A 19,284-nucleotide genomic window follows, 5' to 3' on the forward strand; every position below is an offset into this window, starting at 1 on the left:
GCCTCAGTGCATGTTGTGCTCTCTAGGGTGATCCTTTGATGGTGCAGGGCCATACTTCTGTTGTCTGGACTTGTATTTGTACTTCTGCTAGGGTACAAGGCATTTCATACAATGTTCCCTTTTTCTCTTTTTCATGCCTAAAAAATCACATGCAGGTGTAATTTTTTGCCTGATCATAAGACTGATCCCAATCAGGGCTGTATTTGCAAGAGGTGGCAAGAGCATACCCATGATATTGCATTGATTCTTACAGAAAGCTCTACAGTAAAGTTGCAGTCTTCCTCTTATTACTGAATCAATGACCTCTTTATATATTTAGCAGTATATTCTCCTGTCACACAGCTCTTGTTATTGTTAATTGGAATTGCCTATGCTCATTGAGGGAAGAATACTGTTCATTTTGTTTTGAACTAAGACCTGTAATCCTGAATTTGTTTCTAAACTTCAGTCATGAAGAGAGCAGTGCAGGAAATTGCTCCTGTTCCACCAAATTAGCTTCTCAGATATCCTTTTAATTGGAGCCCATAACTCAGATTCTTAGTATTTTAGGAAGCTGAACAATATAAATTGAGATACAGATATTTCCAGTGAGGGCTCAGTTCAAAGAAGGCTTTTATACACAGATGAGTCTGCTAACAAATAGCATGTCATATGATAATGAGACCATGTTTTCTTCCGCAGTTTCACATTTCCTAACTGCACTGCTGTGAAATAAGTGGAGTGTTTATCTACTCTCTCCTAAACTGACAAATCTCTGTTAGAGACCAGTGTGCCTGCTATAGATGAAACATATCTATAAAAAAGTCTAAACTCTCAATCAGTAATACACTACCTTCAAATACAATATATTACACTTGTTCAGAACATTCATTTCCGCCAAAGTATTCTTTTTTTTAATGTAGAAGACTTCAATTTATGTTTAAGAACAAGTAAACTATAGTGCTGTGACAGCCGTTCACACTTAATTCTTTGCATTAAACCAACAGCATTCTTTTCCACAAACATCCATTGTTAGGACAATGCTCTCAGACGGAATTTATGAGAAATGGAATTATGTTACCAAGGAGATAGCATTTACTATAATGAAGAGTAGATCCTAGAAAATGGCCCCTTTTACAGCAGCTCAGAACAGAGCCACAAAAGCAATTGATTGGTCTTGGCATTTAGTCTTATATCAGCTGTGTCATCCATAGCTTCAGGAGTGAGAACACTAATCTAAAGTGACATTTCTGTTCTGGCGGGCTTTTCTGCCCTGATGAAAGCAATTACTTCATTCCTAAATGATAATTTGCAGGAGTTTCAACCACTTTAATTGATAATTTTTTGTTCTGAGAAGTTCAATTGTGAAGTGATTAGCTGATTCCGTAAATAGAAATTTAAGGTGTGAAATGTACAAGTTGCTCCAAGGTAAAGTACTGTTTATTGGGCACTGCAAAATTGCTTGATAAAACTGCTGTTTCTCTATTACTATGAAGCTAACAATGGTATGGTTCAGAATAGGGGAAAGAAAAAAAGAGATCAAAACTCTAGGATTCTGTTGTAGACTTTGGGTTTGAGCTGCATGGTTCAATTAATAGATTTGGTTTATAGCAGCACACTTAATTGTTGTTTGAATCAAAGCGTATGTTAGGTTTCTTTAAAAAAAAGAGTAGTGTGGGATGGAGGATTTGTCATTCCTAAAAACCTGCCACTTCCTATTATTACTGTTCTAATGACTCACTGAAGTAAATCCTGTTTTCTAAAACATTAGAACAAAGATGCTTATTGGCGATTAAACAATTTAATGATCAGGTTAAAAAATACATGAACCTCTTCCTGAGAGAGAGAGATGAAGCATCAATGTGAAATCAGACAGATAACCCCCAACACACACACACACACACACACACACACACACACACACACACACACACACTTGTTAGAACACAATGTCTAAAACTTATTCTTTCCTACGTATAAGGGAAGGCAACATTTTAATGATATCCAGTTCGCTCATATTTTCTTATATAGAGAAAAAATAATGGTCATTTCATGTGTTAAATGGGAAATATAAAGCAAAAATGAAGGTCAAACTGATTTAGCACATCAAACAGTCTTTGTCAGCCAAGCTTAATATATCCTGAGTTTGTGGAACAAATGAAATTTTGCTGCTATGTTACACTTTGCTTCCAAACAACCATTACAACTGGTTTTATATATTGTGTGAGCATCAGACCATCAAACAGTGCATCTTTACTGACGTGTTGCTGCAGTGATGATCTACAGCAGCAATCTGCCATTTATATAAGGGCAAAATGTGCATCTATATTTAGTTGTGAAATTGGCCTATTATACTCTTGATGTTTACAGAGGCTAACATAAATTAATGATGACAGCTATGAGCAGTGCATTAGTTAAGCAGCAGAGTTCTTACCTTGAACTTGAAGGTTCCAGCTTTAACTTCCAGCATATACTATACAGCTTTCTTCACGTATTAAAGAAAAGCTTTTGAAATCATTACTTTTTCTTGGACAGCAATAAAGGGCTTCAATTTATGGAGTGTGCCACTGATGGTAATGCCAGATAATGGTTTTGTTTACATTTTTAGCTAACTTTTGCTATGTAAGAACATAGATGTTTGTGGCATGGGAAAATGAATGCCTCTGAAAAGTGTTTGTTGATGCAGAGGGTCTGATTTGATTGACTTTGAAGTTAGTCTGATGTCAGAAGTATCTCGTTTGAGGAGAACAGTTTGAAAAAAGCAGTGTGGCGCAGTGGATTTTGTTGCATGTTCACCTGAGAGCCTCCTCATGCAGCTCAAGTCAGGGCAGGTATAGATACTGTAATAACTATAGATTCCACTGTTTAACTATGACCACAGATCTGACAAGCATGCAGGTGTTCAAAGGTTCATGAGTTAAAATGCAGCAGTCTTTGATGAATTTTTGATGGTTGAATTTTTAATACAGGTCGACCTTCTTCCTTTGAGGCTGCATGCCAGATTAATTGATAAATAGGAGGACTGTGCAATGCTAGGATCTCCTACGCAAACAAGTAGGAAAATCCATAAAAATCTGACTGACTTCTCAGATGTACTTTAGTAAAAAAAAAAAAAAAAAAAAGAGAGAGAGAGAAAAAGAAAAAGGTAAAATTTAACAAGGCTTTTGACTCTACTACCATTCCCTGCTTTTGGGAATCTTTCTCCATCTCCAATGTATCATTTTCTTTTAAACAAGGTTGCTCTTTTTAGCAATTTTGAAGTTTTTAAACTCTGAGTTCATAGACAGCTGATTGTTGTAAGTCCCACCCAGACACTAAGGGACATATTTTCTACACAGTGTTTGATGTGAGCCATCTTGAATTCTCACCTTTATTATGGTTGGTCACCCTGAATGCAGGCCTCCATAGTATCTCCTTAGAAACGTAGCTAAATGAGGGAGTGATGAAAAACTCAGGGCCACATCCAAAGTGATCTTTGTAGGCATCTCTGCTTAAGTGCTGCAATGCTAAAATATAGCTACCTTGGCCTGCGAGAGTGTTGTATATCAAAAAGGTTAGGTACTTGGCTTTCTTCTTAGTGAATGGGGAGACCTAGGTGCCTGTCAAAGGCAATGCAAATAATCTAAGTACTCAGCAGGTTGGCTTCTGCAGAAAACGCCAATGGGAAATACTAGGCAAATGCATGTGTACCTCTCCTTCTCAAAGCTGAAATGTCCAACTCAGGGCTTCAAGGGAGATGACTGTCATGCTACAATACAGACTTCACAGAGGGGTGGTGCCTGCCTGAATGAGGACACCTAAGTCGTAACAGAATTACCTTCAGTATAAAGCACAGCACCTCTTAAATAGGGAGAAGGCAGGCAGTTTGTAGCAGTGCACACCTTTTGCCCCACAGCCTGATGTATAGAGCACCTGCTTAGGAAATGAGAGATGTAGGTTTTAGGTCCTCTTTAGCCAGGGGCAGTGATGTAACGTAGGGTGCCATCCTGGATGCTGATTTGACAGGCACAGAAAAAATGGATGCTCCTGGAGCTTCATGATTGCAGTTGTGATCACATGGTATAATGGCAGCCAGAAGTTGCCCTGAGTGTGGTAGCTGCTCCAAGCACCTAGCCATGTTGTTATACTACTGAGCAGGGGATGGATTCAAACTCGCACCTTCCCAAAAGAGAGCACCAACCTTGATGATAAAGAATAGTCTGGCTAGGGATACCTGCCACCTGTCTTTGTGAAACCAACCATTTAACAAGGTGAATATTCTGAGGCATGTGTATAGTGCACTTTGAGATCACTGGATGAATGAAACACATTTTACTGATTATATAATCATCAAAGTATAACTATAAACAATTGTCATAGGCATTAATTGGGTGTTGTTAAATATTATCATTGTCCTGTACCTGGGTCTGCTTCTGCTGGATGTGAGAGCTTCAGAAATTCATTGGTAGCATACAGCAGCTGAATTGGAGTAGATATGAATTTGTCTTGTCATTGTACACTTCTGTGAGAAAATAAAAGAGCTGGATTCTGGGATCCTAATGAGCTTGTAGGGCTTCTTGTGACAACATGGAAGATTTCAGTAAAATTACAAAAAATAACTGTAACACTTTGTAAGAGTTTGCCGTATTCTTTGCTGCTAGTGAATGGAAATGGGCAGTAGACTAATGCAAAACTATGCTTGCCATTTGCTTCAGCCATTAGAACATAGTCTCAGCAACCTTTCTATCCCTCAAGCCTTATTTTATTGCTCTAGCCCTCCAAACCAATCACTATTTATTACAAATATAGTGCTGTCACTTTAAAACACTATTGGATGTAGTGTCTTTGTAATTATGTTGGGTCAGAAATGGGAAAACTGACATTTCAAAAGAATCTTATTAAGGTGATTCTTGAATTGTGTTTAGGGTTGGTTTTAAAGGGACAAAATAGTTTAAAATTTATGTCTGAATTAAAAATATGAGAAACAAAATGTTTCTAATATTGTATTTTACAAACTAGAAATAGACTGCTGTTCTAAACCTACGCCTTCCTCCTTTGTGCTTGAAACAGACTTGTAGCACTAAGCATAGTGAAATTTACTTTGTAGATTGTCCAAACTGAGTCAAATGTAAATACCAAAATAATTGTTACTCTTGTTAATGTAGATCAGGACCGATGAAGCACTCTGTAATAATGCAGTTTATAAAGTGACAGGTCTGTATCAGGTGTGTGCATGCTTATGTATGCACATGAACACAACTACAGTTGTCAGAGGTAGACTACATAAAATACATGGTGGGATTAAGGTTATACCGGCAAAAAGTTGAAATAACCACAAGAGTGATGAAGCTATGAATAAATTATGCATATCATCTGAAATGAGTGCCAGTTTATACCACAAACACTGCTGTGTCTTCTGCATCTGCCGCAATTTATAGAACATTTACTTTAGAAATATTTATACATAGTTTTTAAAAATGTAATCAGTACTATTTATTGCACTCTACCACCTGTAAAACTAGATTTCTTATCCCTCAGTCTAACTGTAAAGGTCACAAAAAAAAAAAGGAAGATTTTATATGGTTTAGAAATTTTCGTCTAAATAAGCTTGGCCTTTCTAAACAAAATGGTCTCCCACAAGCTGATGTCAATGTTGCATTTTTTCAAGTTGGGCTTGAGGACGTTCTTGAAGCATTTTCTCTATCCTCCTCTTGAACATACACCTTGACTGAGCTGGGGGAATAAAACTTGTTTGGGAAATCTGGAGTCATACATCCAGACAATGTGGCCAGCCCAGTGAAGTTGATGTTAGATAATTGTTGCTCACGGTGTTCCCTTATGAGACAGTGCATCTATCCTCCAACTGGATTTGAAGGATCTTCTGCAGATAGCATTGATGGTACTTCTCCAACAACTTGAACTGTCTCCTGTATGTTGTCCAAGTCTTGTTGATTTTTTTGTATCATCAACAAAGCTAATGGAGCTTTACCAGGTGCCACCAGTTCTGTCTTCAGTGACACTTTTGTAGTGACAGTGACAAGCAGTAGTTGGTAAGAGATTGGCTTGAGAGCCTGGTAAGATAGCAATTTTAAGCCTATAAGAGATGCCAGCTCTCAAGTCAGAGCTGCAAAATGCATGTTGGGTCTTGTGATAAAGGCTGTTCTTGGTATCCCTCAATTGAGTACCACCAACAGGTCTCCATCCTGCTCAGGTATCAGACTCAAGGGACTGAGAAGCCAATGAGTCTGGAATGTAAAGCATTTCTCTTCTCTAGTGTGGGCAGTGAATGTTTAGCAAGCCATACTAAATAGGTCTTGGAGAGGCATAGAGGGCACCAAATAGAGGCATCAGTCTCCAAACTAAAGACACAACTGTCCTTTTGGAGCACTTAAAGAACTTAAAGAACAAGGAGTCCTCATACAGGTGAATCAAGGCTCCCTGGACAAGGACAAACTATACATGCTGAATGTTTCTGTACTATTTTATGCTAAGAAAAGATTTACCCTGAAGATGCAAAGGCCTCTAGATTCTCTTCTATGATTCATGAAGTTCCAGTCTTGCTCTGTGGGGAAGCTGAAATGGTTGGGAAGACACCATTCAAAATAGATAGTAGGATGATGACATCATCCACATGTGAAATCCATCTTACACCAACCAGCTGTTCAAAGTGGTTCCACAACTGGATGTTAAAGGTGCCATATCCCATAGATGGCAGCACTCAGAAGCTTCTTTAAGAAGTTTACAGCTGCCAGCAATACATGGTTTTGAGAAACATGCTTAGATAAAAAAAAAAAAGAGATAAACCAGGTTTATCTTAAATCAGTTTCAGCCATTTTGAAACTGGTTTACATGCACTGAGCTTTTGTTACAGGTTTAAACCAGTTTCTGATCACTTAAACTGGTTTATATGTAACTTCTGCTCCTAGTCTGAATGAAAAGGAGCAGTTGTATTTTTTGCTTGTAGCCCAAGAGCTTCTTTTTCAACAGCCTAGGAGGATTTGGTGTCCTATCCCAGAGACATTCTACTACAGCATGGAGGATGACATCCTGACTAGCAAAGATGGACTTTTTCTGCCTTCAAGGGATTCAAGCCACCCTCTTGTAATCTGGGTGGGAGATTCTATCCTAAAAATCTACAAATAAATATGGAAACAGTTTCCTATCTGCATCACTGGTGAAGGACTCTCTTCATCGAGAACTAGAATTGCTACTTAAGCCTCAGTAACTTCACAATTACATTAAGGACAGACCAACTTTTTACTTCTATAGTGTCCAGTTGTATTAAGTATATGGTAAATATCATATAGAAGTAGGGCTGGAAGGGATCGTGAGAGGTCATCTAATCCAACTCACTGCCTTAGGCTGGAATATCCCTATCCAGACCATTCATACAAATCCGTTGTCTGACGTCTTAGCAAAACTACACAGTCAGTTCTGACACAACAGAAGAGATAACCTAATCTGCCACAGGTAAACAGAAACCACAGCACCCAACATCATTATGCTGCAAAGACTGTTAAAAGTACTCTGAGAAGATCCCAGAAAGAAGGTTATGCCCCCTGCTGTGGAGAAATGCAACCCCCCCCCAGTCGATACCAGTCTGATCATAGGGCAAAATTCCTGCCTGACTCCAAGAATAGCAATCAGACTGACCCTGAGTAGAAGGATAAGACCATCTAGCCAGGAATCTTTGAGTTTAAGTCCCAGCAGAAGCACTGGCACACCGCAGTAAGAATCTCCAACCTTGGTTGCAGTTTCTGAGGAAAGGTTAAAAAAACACTGACACAGAGCAACAGGATGGAAAAAATTTCCCTCTCAGTCCTGTGCAGCAACCAGAAAAGCCCAGAAGTGCAAGAAATAGCCATAACAGAATATAGGCCTAGCTATGCCTAGATCATCCCTTACCAATGCTTATCTAACCTCCTCTTTAACACCTCCAATGATGGAGATTCCATTGCCTCACTGCTCTAACAGTGAAGAAGTTTTTTCTTGATATCCAATCCAAAGCAACAAGAGAGAAAAGGTGTTTTCCTGCTTTTTTACATCACCCCTTTGGTATTTGGAGACTACTATTATGCCTCCTCTTAAGCATCTTCTCTGCAAGCTGAACATGTCTATTTCCTTCAACCTCTCATTGTATAGTTTGCCTTTCAGGCCTTTTATTATTTTTGTTGCCTGCCTCTGGATGATCTCTAGTTTCTCTATGTCATTTTTAAAATGTGGACCCCAAAACTGCCTGCAGTACTGTATATGAGGGCTAACCAGTGCCAAGTAGAGAAGCATTATCATTTCCTGCATCTTTCACTCAGTGCTTCTGTTGATGCATCCCCAAACCACATTTTCCTTTTTTTCACCTACATCATACTACAGGCTCATACTGAGCATGTGATCCACCAAGACTCCCAGTGCCATCCAGCCAGGTGTCACCCATTTTGTATTTGTATTTTGATTATTCTACCTGAGGTGTAGCACTTTGAATTTGTCAGCATTGAACTTCTGTACCCTCTTAGCTCTGACTGAGCATTCCAGTCTGTCAAGATTCTTTTGAATTGTTCTTCTGTCTTCCATCATGTTTGCAATTCTTATAGTTTTATGTTGTCTGCAAACTTGCTCATATTTTTTTTGCCAGTATCTAGACAAATAATAATGCATTGAATAGCACTAGTCCTCAGACTGACCCCTATGAGATTCCACTCAAAACTTCCTGCCATTCTGACATGGATTAATCTATAATTACCCTTTGCTTTGTGGATATTGAGCCAGTTGGGTATCCACGTTTATACTGGTTTTGTCCAGCCCACATTTCTCCAATTTGTTTATGAGAAGGTCATGTGCAAAGCCTTGCTGAAGTCCAGATGCACTATATCCTCCGCTTTCCCCTCATCCTATAGTTCCTATGTCAAAGAAGGAGATCAAGTTTGTTTGACACGATTTGTTCTTAGTAAGTCTGTGCTGGGTGCTTGTAATTGGCCTTTTCTCTTCCAGATGATTGCAAATGGACTTCCTGAGGATATGGTCCAGTAACTTCTTGGGTACCGAAGTGAGGCTAACTGGTCTGTAGTTCCTCAGATTCTCCTTTGTACCTTTTCTTTATTAATTTATTTTTTTTTTTACAGAGGGGCCTTGCATTGGCCTTTTTTCAGTCTTTGGGAAGCTCACTTCTCCCATAACTTCAGGGAAGTCCTTGCCAAGGGATCCAAAATCTCCTCTACCAGGTCCTTCAGTACATTGCAATGAAGTTCATCAGACCTTGCCGGCTTGAATTATTTTAGACCCATCAAAAGCTCTCCAGCTGTCTCTTTTTAAATCTCATCCTCTGCTTGACTCCTTCCTTATGAAGATAGTCTTTAGTGGGTATTTGGTTGCAGCTCAATTTTTTGTGAAGACTTAAAGTAGTTTTTGAGTATTTATGGCTTCTTCTGATCTTTTTGATGTTTTTTTGTTCTGCTAGGAAAGGCAGGCTTCATGGGATCTAAGTCTCATACTAATGAACATTCTTTATGAGATTCTGGTGCCGTGGTTTTTTGCTGTCAGTCAAAATGCCCTTCCTCATAGCAATTAAATTTGGTAAGAAAAGACTTTCAGAAGATTCAGTATACTATCTGTAACATATGGGGAGATATGGGGGGGAGGACCTATTACTATACAGAGACTTGATCATGAGATTAGGAGATGTGTAGATCACTGTTATACCTTAATTAAGAAATTAATATGTCCTGGTTCAAAGACCCAGCCCACAAGAGCCACAACAGCATCATCAATGGCTTTAGCCATTCCCATGGTGGGGAAGCAAATTGGAGTTTAATGCGCAAGTCACCAGCGATAACTTAGTTTGCATTGTGCTCCAGTCCATGTTGGACTCCACTTTGTACTTCTGTATGGGATGTAGCTCACATTGAATTCCATATTTACTTATGAACTCTTGGTATACCATCTTGGTGAAGTACTTATTGCTGATCTCTCACAAGAGAGAAATTCAAAAGTTGCTTCTGAGCATTCATATATCCACCTGGGAAAAGTGTGCCTGGTAGATTCTAGTTATAAAAGCTGCTTATCCATTTTACAATTAGTTGGTCATTGGACAAGCTATGATGGGTAAAATGTATAAACAGTCTTCATAACATAGGCTGGAACTCAAGATTCCCTTTTTCCAACTGAACTACCTATTCACTAGGGCTGTGCAAAGCTTTAGTAGCTGATTCAATTTGGAGGAGATTCGGCCCAATTCAGGGACTGAATCTCCAAATCGGAATCGAATTGGGAGGCCAAGTAAAAGCTCCAAATCAATTCAAAGCATCTGAATTGATTTGGAAAAGATTCTGAGATTCAGCCATAGACTAAACAGGCAGCTGACAGCTGCCTCCAGCTGGTAAGTCTGTTGGGGGCGAGGGAGGAAAAAGTTATTGGGGAGGGAGGGATTTGAGCTGGGGCTGGAACAAGCTGCCTGGCCAAAGCAGGGGCATGTTAGTTGGGGAGAGGGGCCGTGGAATGCAGGCATGGCAGTGCTGGGAGCAGGGGCTCTGCCCTGCTGCTGCTCACCCAGCCGGAGCGGGATGCAAACATGGCTCGCCCTAGGCAGAAGGGGGCAAGTGGCAGCAGGACAGAGCCCCCGCTCCCAGTGCTGCCATGCCCACATCCCGTGTCACCTGCACCAGCTGGCAAACGGTGGCAGGGCAGAGTCCCTGCGACTTCCCTCACTGGGGCAGAGGCAGGCACAGCCGAGGAGCTGCAGGAGAAGTTCCTATGGCTGCCCTGCCCGGCCCTATCCCCCACCTGGCCCAGCCTCTTGGCACTCTAAAAAAAAAAACAAAAAACAAAACCAAAAAACACAAAAAAAGCCCCGCCCTCACTGGTTGCAGGAGCAGTGATTGGACCATTGGCAGTACCCCCCTCATGCAGTGGGGGGCAGTAGGGGTCACCCCCCCCACTTGGCACCTGAGCGGCACCTGGCCCATGGCGCCGGTGCAGCATGGCTTGGCAGGGTGCCATGTGCTGGGAGCTGGGGTGGCCCAGCAGTGCTCAGCCCCAGTGACCCCAGCTCCCAGACAATGCACAGCACCCTGCTGAGCCATGATGCACCTGTACCATGGGGCAGCTGCTAAGCGGAGGAGGGGGGCGATCCTCGCTGCCTCTCACTGCATTGTGTGCAGGGGCTCTGCCGCAAGTGCCCAGAGGCCCCTGATCGCCATTCCTACAGCCCATGTGTGTGGGGCCTTTTTTTTTTTAGTGCCGGGTGGCTGGGCCTGGGCAGGGGATGGGGCCGGACAGGGCAGCCATGGGGGCTTCTCCTGTGGCTCTCCCCACCCAGGGAGAGGCAGGCACAGCCAGAGGAGCCAACCAGCTGTGCCTGCCTCACCCTGGCTGAGCCGAATCACCGAATCTGTCCAAATCGGTGCCGAATCTTTCCAAAGCTGATTCGGCTAAATTGATTCAGGACAGTGATCTGAATCTCTGAATCGAATCATTGTCCTCCGAACTGGCTGAATCTGAATTTAATATTTCCCTATTTGCACAGGCCTACTATTCAGTAAGTTACAGTCAAACATGCTCTTTTGGTCTTTCTTGAATAGTCTCATAATAACTTGAAGAGTCTCATAATGATTATTGAATTATTTTCTGAAAAGTGGAACAGCTTCAGAAATAGGGAGGGCAAATCCCCTACCATTGTCCTAAAATATTTATAGGTAAATAGTTACGGCGGTTTCCACAGAGGTGAGAAATATCTGAATTGCCTTGGACAGAGATGGGAATTGAACCAGAGTCTCCCACATCCAGCATAACCTAACTACTACAAAAGTGGGGAAGCAACATCATCTTCAGTTCTTGTTTAAACAGAAATGGCCACCACTAGGAAATTGTGTATGGTATTTGTTATCAGGATATGCCTACTAAGTCAGTGTCTCTCAGGAAGATAATACTTAGTTTCTTAATCTCTAAGAGACCTGAAAAAGAGAGGAACTAAACTGCTCAGCCCTTTCAGAATACAGAGAAGCAGAACATTGGATACCAAGGAAATATTACAGTAATCTAGTGTAGCAGGGATATCAAAGATACGGTCCATCAGCCAGATCTGGCCTGTGAAGCCCAATCATCCAGCCCACAGTGCTGCCTGTGGGTCTTGGGCCAGCCCCATGTGCTGTATGCAGCATGTGCTGGCCATATGCCCTATGGGCTGCATCTGGTATGTACAGCCAGTCTGGCATACACTGCATTCCCCACAGAGGGATGGACAAGTTGTGTGCCTTGCACGCAGCACACGGGGCAGTTGTAGATGTGTATAGTATGCAGCATGCAGGGCTAGTCTGGGTGCCAGGGTATGCACATGCTGCATTGGTCCTGTGCACTAGGTCTGGGGCTGGTCTGGATCAGACCAGTAGATTGGCCCTGTGCAGCACCCAGGGCTGGTCTGGGGTGGGCACTGCATCCAGGGTGTGCTGTGGACTGGCCTTGCATGTGGTCTGCAGAGCTGGAGCCAGTGGGTGCTGCACATGGTGTGCAGGGTGGTCCAGGCATGTAGTACATGGGGCCAGTCTGTGGACCAGCGCGGCAACCCTCATCTAGTCCATGGGGCCAGCTGAGGTCGAATCCTCTGTAGTAGGATTAGGAGACAGCTAAGCAGGGGGTTTCAGGATTGTACCTTTGGATTTCAGTGTCTAAATTCTACTTTAGTCCCATTGTGGATCAGGTCCTTAAGTCTTTTTTTAATGAAAGCTGAGATTCTGGAGAGTATAATAGCAACTTGAGAGAGGTATTGGTGCACCATACCCTCACTGAATGTCTGAATTCCCACCCTGTCAAAAATCAAGGATTAGTGAATGATACTGTAGCCATATTCTTGAAGAAACAAGAATAAACTTTGCAGCAAAGGATAGCTGTAACTTCTAGACCTCAGTAGTTTGTACCAATTGGCAACGCAAACATCAAAACAAGTCTGTCTGCCTATGTAAACACTGTACAGCTTTCCCTAGCTGAAATTATCAAGCCTGCTTCACTTCCCTGTAGTTGATTAGCGTCACCACCGAGACAGCTGTCTCAGGTAACCTATGCCATTGAGTATTTTGGTCCCAGCTATATACTGAATCCCACGATTCAGGATTTCCTCCATCCCTAGCATCCCAACCCAAACAGCCAGAAAGCTGTACCGCCTGTAGAGAGCAAGTTTCCCTCAAATTGTGGTATTCTGGAATAAATAGAAAACTGAATGTGATTTGGTTTTCCTGAGCAAGAAGAGAATACAGTGGTTAGTTAAAATAGCAACATATGTTCAACAAAAAAACACCACTTCAGATATTCCAAGGATAAAGGCTAGCTGCCTACTTTAAGGCCTGACCCTGGGACCTGTTTGTTAGGAGTCCAAATCATGGTGCAGCAGAAGAATGTGAATAGTCATTAGCTTCTTCCCAGCTGACTGAAGGGACTAGTCCTCTCCCCTGTGAGTAAAACAGTTTCTTAAAACAGATTAACAACTTTTTTCATAGTCTGATACAAAGATGGGCTGTGATTTGAGATATATATGTAGTCCCTGGCACTGACCAACCCAATTGTCTTATGAATTTGTAACTGTAAAGGACAGGGACCAAGAGGGGAACAGCTTTCTGAGTTAAAAACAGCTATTTAATTTGTTAGCTGCTTCTGAAAAAGAAAATACCATTGTTAGAGTTCAAATATTCAGAGAACACAGTACCATCAAAGTACTCATATATCTGCACACACGAGCATTTGGAAAATGAGGTAATTTGTATAGGAACCCAGCAATAAGAGCGTGAATTGGCCAACTGTGACAGAACACTAATACTGATAAATGTTCTGCTTTGTTGTTTTTTTTGTTTCAGTTTACAAGCCTTGAGAAAGGAAAAGTCCCGAGATGCTGCTCGCTCTCGCCGGGGAAAGGAGAATTTTGAGTTCTACGAGTTGGCAAAATTGTTGCCGCTGCCTGCAGCCATTACAAGCCAACTTGACAAGGCATCCATCATCCGACTTACAATTAGCTATCTAAAAATGAGGGACTTTGCTAATCAAGGGGATCCTCCATGGAACTTGAGAATGGAAGGACCTCCACCCAACACGTCAGTAAAAGGTATGGAGTTAGCGTTTTGTATAATGTGAATGTCTCAGTCTGCGTAAGCTCTAAAATGAAATTTTTACCATCGTCCTTTCTTCTTTTCCTGCATATCAAATCCTTTAAAGGGATACAATTGTGGAAATCTGAGGTCTGCATGAGAAAGACACCATGTGAAGGTGAAACAAACCTCTTCTATTTATGTTTCATTTAACAACAAACCTGTCAGTTTAACTATTATAGCAGTATGATTTCTGGGAAATTGAGATTAAAGTATTAGTTTTAAAGTGAATGTTGTATTCACTGTAAAGTGAATAGAAAAAGCGTAAAGTATTTTTTGTATTTGCTATATTTTGTATTGTATTTTATGTGGTTTTTGCAATGATTTGGGGTAAAATATGGTCACTTTTCTTGCTTTGAGAGTATTTACTATATGTTCACTATCTAAATTCTGTGGTTAGACATTACTGGCTAAATTTCTGTTTGCATTAATTCGATTAACTTAAATTGTCAGCTAAGACTCAAGACCTAAATTTCATTTTTTCCCTTACAATTTATCTGACATCTGACCTAGTAGAATTAGAAAGTTAGCCAAAGTGGACCAAGGGTCAAATGTATGCATTCAAATGGGAAGTCTGACATTTTTATTATAATGTTTAACTTCTGCTGTTGTCTCACATAGAGAAATAGGGTCTCCTTTTCTTCTAAAATTAATTAGAACACTGTTTTGCATTAACAAAAGTTAGAATTACCGGGGGGAAAATCAATGCAGTGATCTGTTTTTTTGGCAGAACAGCATTTTGCAGGACTTTTTTTTTGGGATCATTTTTCTTGCATTCTAGACTGAGTTCGAAACTGAGCAATGTGGCATATGAGCCTCCCCCCTCCACCCCCTTTAACTGCTCGAAGTTTTATTCTTGCAGCAGCGGTCTGAATTAGACTAGATAAGGCTTTATATAGTAAGAGGCATCAAAAATGGATGTCTTGGAGAGAGAGATAGCAATCTCGGGCTTTGTACATCAGCCCAGATAACCCTGACTACGCAGCTGGATTTGGTATTGGCTATTTGGGCAGCTTTCATTTGCTCTTCTGGTTAGAGGAAAGAAATGTAATTTTACCTCATTGAAAGTAGATGTGTGGAACCTAAAACAATGAACTTGGACTATTGGTCTAGCAGCTTTTCATTTTTTTGTGCCTGTACGTATATTTACATTTAAACCATTGTATAGTGCTGCATGTTTTTATTTTTCTTGAAGGAGTGGAAATGATATCACTCAACGCATAAGAATGTAGCACAGTTGTTATCATTCTGCTTGCTATGTAAAAGTATGTGGGCATTTTTCTGTCTTTTCATCATGAGAGCATATGTAGTCTCATGCAGTCAGATAGCTGTTAGTTCAGTAGTACTTTTATGATATGGATGTAAATGAAGTGGATTATTTTCCACTTTTCACTGTGGGATCTGTGATCTATCTATTAAAATTAATACATATGCATTCCTATATCATGTTGTTACAGGCTGTCCTGTGGTGCAGAATATCTGATTTCTTTAGGTCACTAGTCATGCTTTAAGAATCTTGTGTAAGTTTCGAGTGTATCTAGAGCATGTATCTCTCCTTTTTCATTCCTGTTGTGGAATATTTGAATGCTGGTGTTTCTTTTCTTAATGTAGAAATTCTGAATGACAGTGGGGATTTTTAATGACAATGAAACCTCACTCTTGGACTGGATTGTATTTAAATGTATATGTTCTGGCTTATGTTCACACATTCCTGCCTACAGAAAGTAGAATATTTAATGCTATTTCTTCACCTAGTTAAACTAATGCAATTCTTCCACCCAACTGGAGGAACTGAGACTACCATTTGAGATATTCAGTGCTCTAACTCTCTAATGAGGAAGTCATGTTGCAAGCAAAGTCTATTTCCTTTTTTCTTTTTACTTTTTCCTCTTCCTTTTCCATTTCCCTTTCGCTTTTCAAAAATTCATTGTACTAATGGGTATTGTGTTTTAAACATTGAACTGGATTTAAATAATTCTTAGGCTGTACTTGCAAATGATGTATCATTATATATGAATTCACTATAAGCAGGTTCCACTGTACAGTGCATGTATATTTTATTACTTCAGTAGTTCCCCTTGAACATAAACCTGTTACGCATTCTGATCAAACATTCATGAAATTACATCAAAAGAAATTCATTTTCATTTATTAAGGTCTTTTTTGCTGCCCTTGAAAAAGTTCATATGGATAAACAAGCTCTCATAAATAGCCTGAAGCATCATATGCAGTGCAGTTCATAATCCTACAATAAAAAGCTAGACATTATACTTTGTGCGTCCCCAAGCAATCTCCTGAATAGACCTGAAGGCGTTTGGAAAATTGTATGAAAAGTACTTACACTGTGTATGTGACCGCAGTTTTTTTCACCTCCAAATGTGATGGCCTGTTCATGTTAATAATTAAATTTCAAAGCTTAGTTTTAAATTTGTCCCCGAGTACTGTACAACAACTTAATCATTTTAATTTAGTATTTCAGAAAGGTCCTTTACTCTGCCCTGTATTCATCGTGGCTTTTCTTTAAAAGTCTATAAAGGCTGATGAGTTTGTTTTCTTATGCCTATTAAGTAGAGATTATTCCAAGTTGTGCTTGCAGAATGAGGACTTAGGTGACTCTCCATAATATTTCTTGAGTCAATTACTTCATGGAAATAATATCTTAAACAATTGGAAAGTAACAGATAGTTTTCTCCATTATTTTAGAAATAGCTGTATTGTTATAATACACATCAAATCTACAATGAACACTATGCATTATTCAAGAAATGACCAGGCATTCTCAGCAGTGTTTCAGCTAAATAACTGATGATTGTAACCTTTAAAGAAATCTCATTGTGGGAACTATTGGTAAATCATTTTTCCATTCACAGTAATCTTTATTTAGAGGCTATCTAGAAACCATTATATCTTTTATTAATCTTAAAAGCAATAGCCACTGATTTGACATTTGCTAAAACTGGATACATTTTCTCTCTAATGTAGTAGACTTCTGTCAATTTTTTAGCATGTTGTCTAAGACCATGTTACTTGGGGAATATTAGCAATTGTAAGCAATACTCTGACACCTTGCAGTAGCTGAGTTTAAAGATCAATTTTTTTAAATATCAGGACATGATTAGGATGGACAGTAATGCAAAAGAAATGTACAGTAAAAGCTGTGTTATCTGGCACTTTACCATCCGGAATGCTCCATTAACCGGCATCATTCATCTTATGTATCACCTGCTGATCGATGTGGCAAAAGCAAAACCAGAAGTCTCACCATGGCACTTCTGGTTTTGCCGCTGCGAGCCAAGTCCCGCTACTTCCTCATGGACCACAGCCCAGGGCAAAGCAGCCTGCATGGGGCCGCCCTCCCTGTCCCCCAACACACTGATGCCAGGGAACGAAAACCCTGGTGTACTGGCCGAGCTGGAGATAAGTATAACTCTCACGTAACCGGCATATTTGATCAACTGGGTCCCCCACCATTCCCCATGGATGCCAGATAACAGAGCTTTTACTGTATCAAACAAAACAGTTTTTCCCCAGAGTCTTTGGACATCAAAGAATAAATAAGTTTTTTAGCATATTATACATAGTATATATATTTAACACATAATTATGTAAAGAAAAATAATACTGTCTTTGTTCGACTTAAGAAGTTCAATGGGTGCCTCTGTGAGTAAAGCGGCAGAACTGTTAGGAAATCCCTTGCTATTACAAATACGTATTCTAACAGTTTCAATCCAGCCGCAGGAGCTATTCCATAATGTGTAGTTAGTGGTCACTCAATAACTGGAATCTTATCTGTGGCTCTGCTTAAAATGTTGTGAATTCTGGCAACCAAAACAACAACAGTCATCATAGTCCTTTCGTAACATGAAATTATAACACTTTTCTTCATATCCTTGAAAAGCACTGCTTAAATTACGTTTTTATTTCTGCTGAAAGACTTCATTCCCAGATAGTTGCCTGAAAAGTTACTTCATGATTTTGGCTGGTATTTCCTCGAAATGTCAAAGACCATGAAAATTTTTCCCATTTTCCTCCAGCAAGCATATTTGTTTTTATCAGGAAATTTTTCTTGCCTTTTGTTTGTTTGGTTTTTTTAAGAAAGCATCAGGAACTGCAGCCTTTTGGGGCATGTGGATACACTCTGTCGATCTACAGTCATATTCTTTGCTTTTTTGGCAATCTTTGGCATATCAGTACTATTCTGTGGCTTACCACAGCGAAATAAATGATGGATGTTAACTCTTCCATGTCAGCAGCGTTCCTGCCACTTGCCCTGTCTGATTATTTTTAAAAAGCACTTTCTGGTTTTTTTCTATTCATTTGCATGTGTTATTCATAAACTATAATAAAAAACCTGTTCATTTTATTATCCCTAGCACCGGACAATTGCCATGATGACATCAAATTATTCATTAGATATAAATCAGATTCCAGCCAGGCTGGGTGTTGGTTTTTATCTTTGGAGATTCAAGTGTTTGTTTAAGGGCCATGAGTACAATTTCCTTTTGAATAACATGGCATGTGGGAGCTGGAATATGTAACACAAGTTTTGACATGTCTTTCTTTTTATGAACAAAACTAATTAAAGGATTATCTGGGATCTCATATTATGAGGGATTTGGTTGCAGTGTTTTGCAAAGAATATTTACATTCTGAGATATTTTTGTTTGTATAAATGTGAGTTGTCTGGTACCATTGGGTAAGACAGTAAGCGAATGAAGTGTTTCAGTAAGGAGGTAAAATGGACCTTTAAATAAGCAAGATGGTAGTAACTTAATGAGCAGCATGTTATCTGAAAAAAATTGTCACTTATAGCTTAATTTCTTATTTTCTGTAGTATTGAGAAAATCAGGATAATAATCCAGTGGGAACGTAAAAAAATTTTTTTTTCTACCTTTAGGAAAAAATAGTAAAAAGGCATTCCTTTCTTTCCTTTTAAAACTGCGATACAAATACAAATGTTGTTGATTTCAGTAAGGTGATAGTAAAGTTCAGCCTGTATGCAAATTGTTGCAGGATTGGGCCCATAATGTGGAGATGGGGCAGCCTATGGTGGTATTCTATTAAAATTATATTTTGATAGGTTGGCATAGAGAACAGCCTTATCCTTTATTTTTCATGCACTTTTGAAGGGAAGAATGTTTGTTTTCTTCAAACCAGGCTGGTGATGTTTAAAGAAGTAAGCCCCTCCCAGCATCAACAATATATA

The 19,284-nt window shown here is 39.9% G+C and overlaps 1 protein-coding gene across 7 annotated transcripts in view; it reads left to right on the top strand.

Moving 5' to 3' along the window:
* NPAS3 (neuronal PAS domain protein 3) overlaps positions 1-19,284 on the top strand; it is an 853,230-nt gene that overhangs the window by 229,895 nt on the left and 604,051 nt on the right. For 6 of the 7 annotated variants that reach the window (XM_090033579.1, XM_090033581.1, XM_090033585.1 and 3 more), the window contains 2 exons: positions 13,791-14,035; positions 14,146-14,196. In XM_090033579.1, the coding sequence (XP_089889705.1) occupies positions 13,791-14,035; positions 14,146-14,196 (296 nt within the window). The remainder of the gene's footprint in view (positions 1-13,790; positions 14,036-14,145; positions 14,197-19,284) is intronic. The other variant, XM_090033580.1, reaches the window with a different exon arrangement.

The sequence above is a fragment of the Crocodylus siamensis genome, chromosome 2 (assembly GCF_052110815.1).
Source record: "Crocodylus siamensis isolate JL-2025a chromosome 2, ASM5211081v1, whole genome shotgun sequence".
Taxonomy (NCBI): Eukaryota; Metazoa; Chordata; order Crocodylia; family Crocodylidae; genus Crocodylus; species Crocodylus siamensis.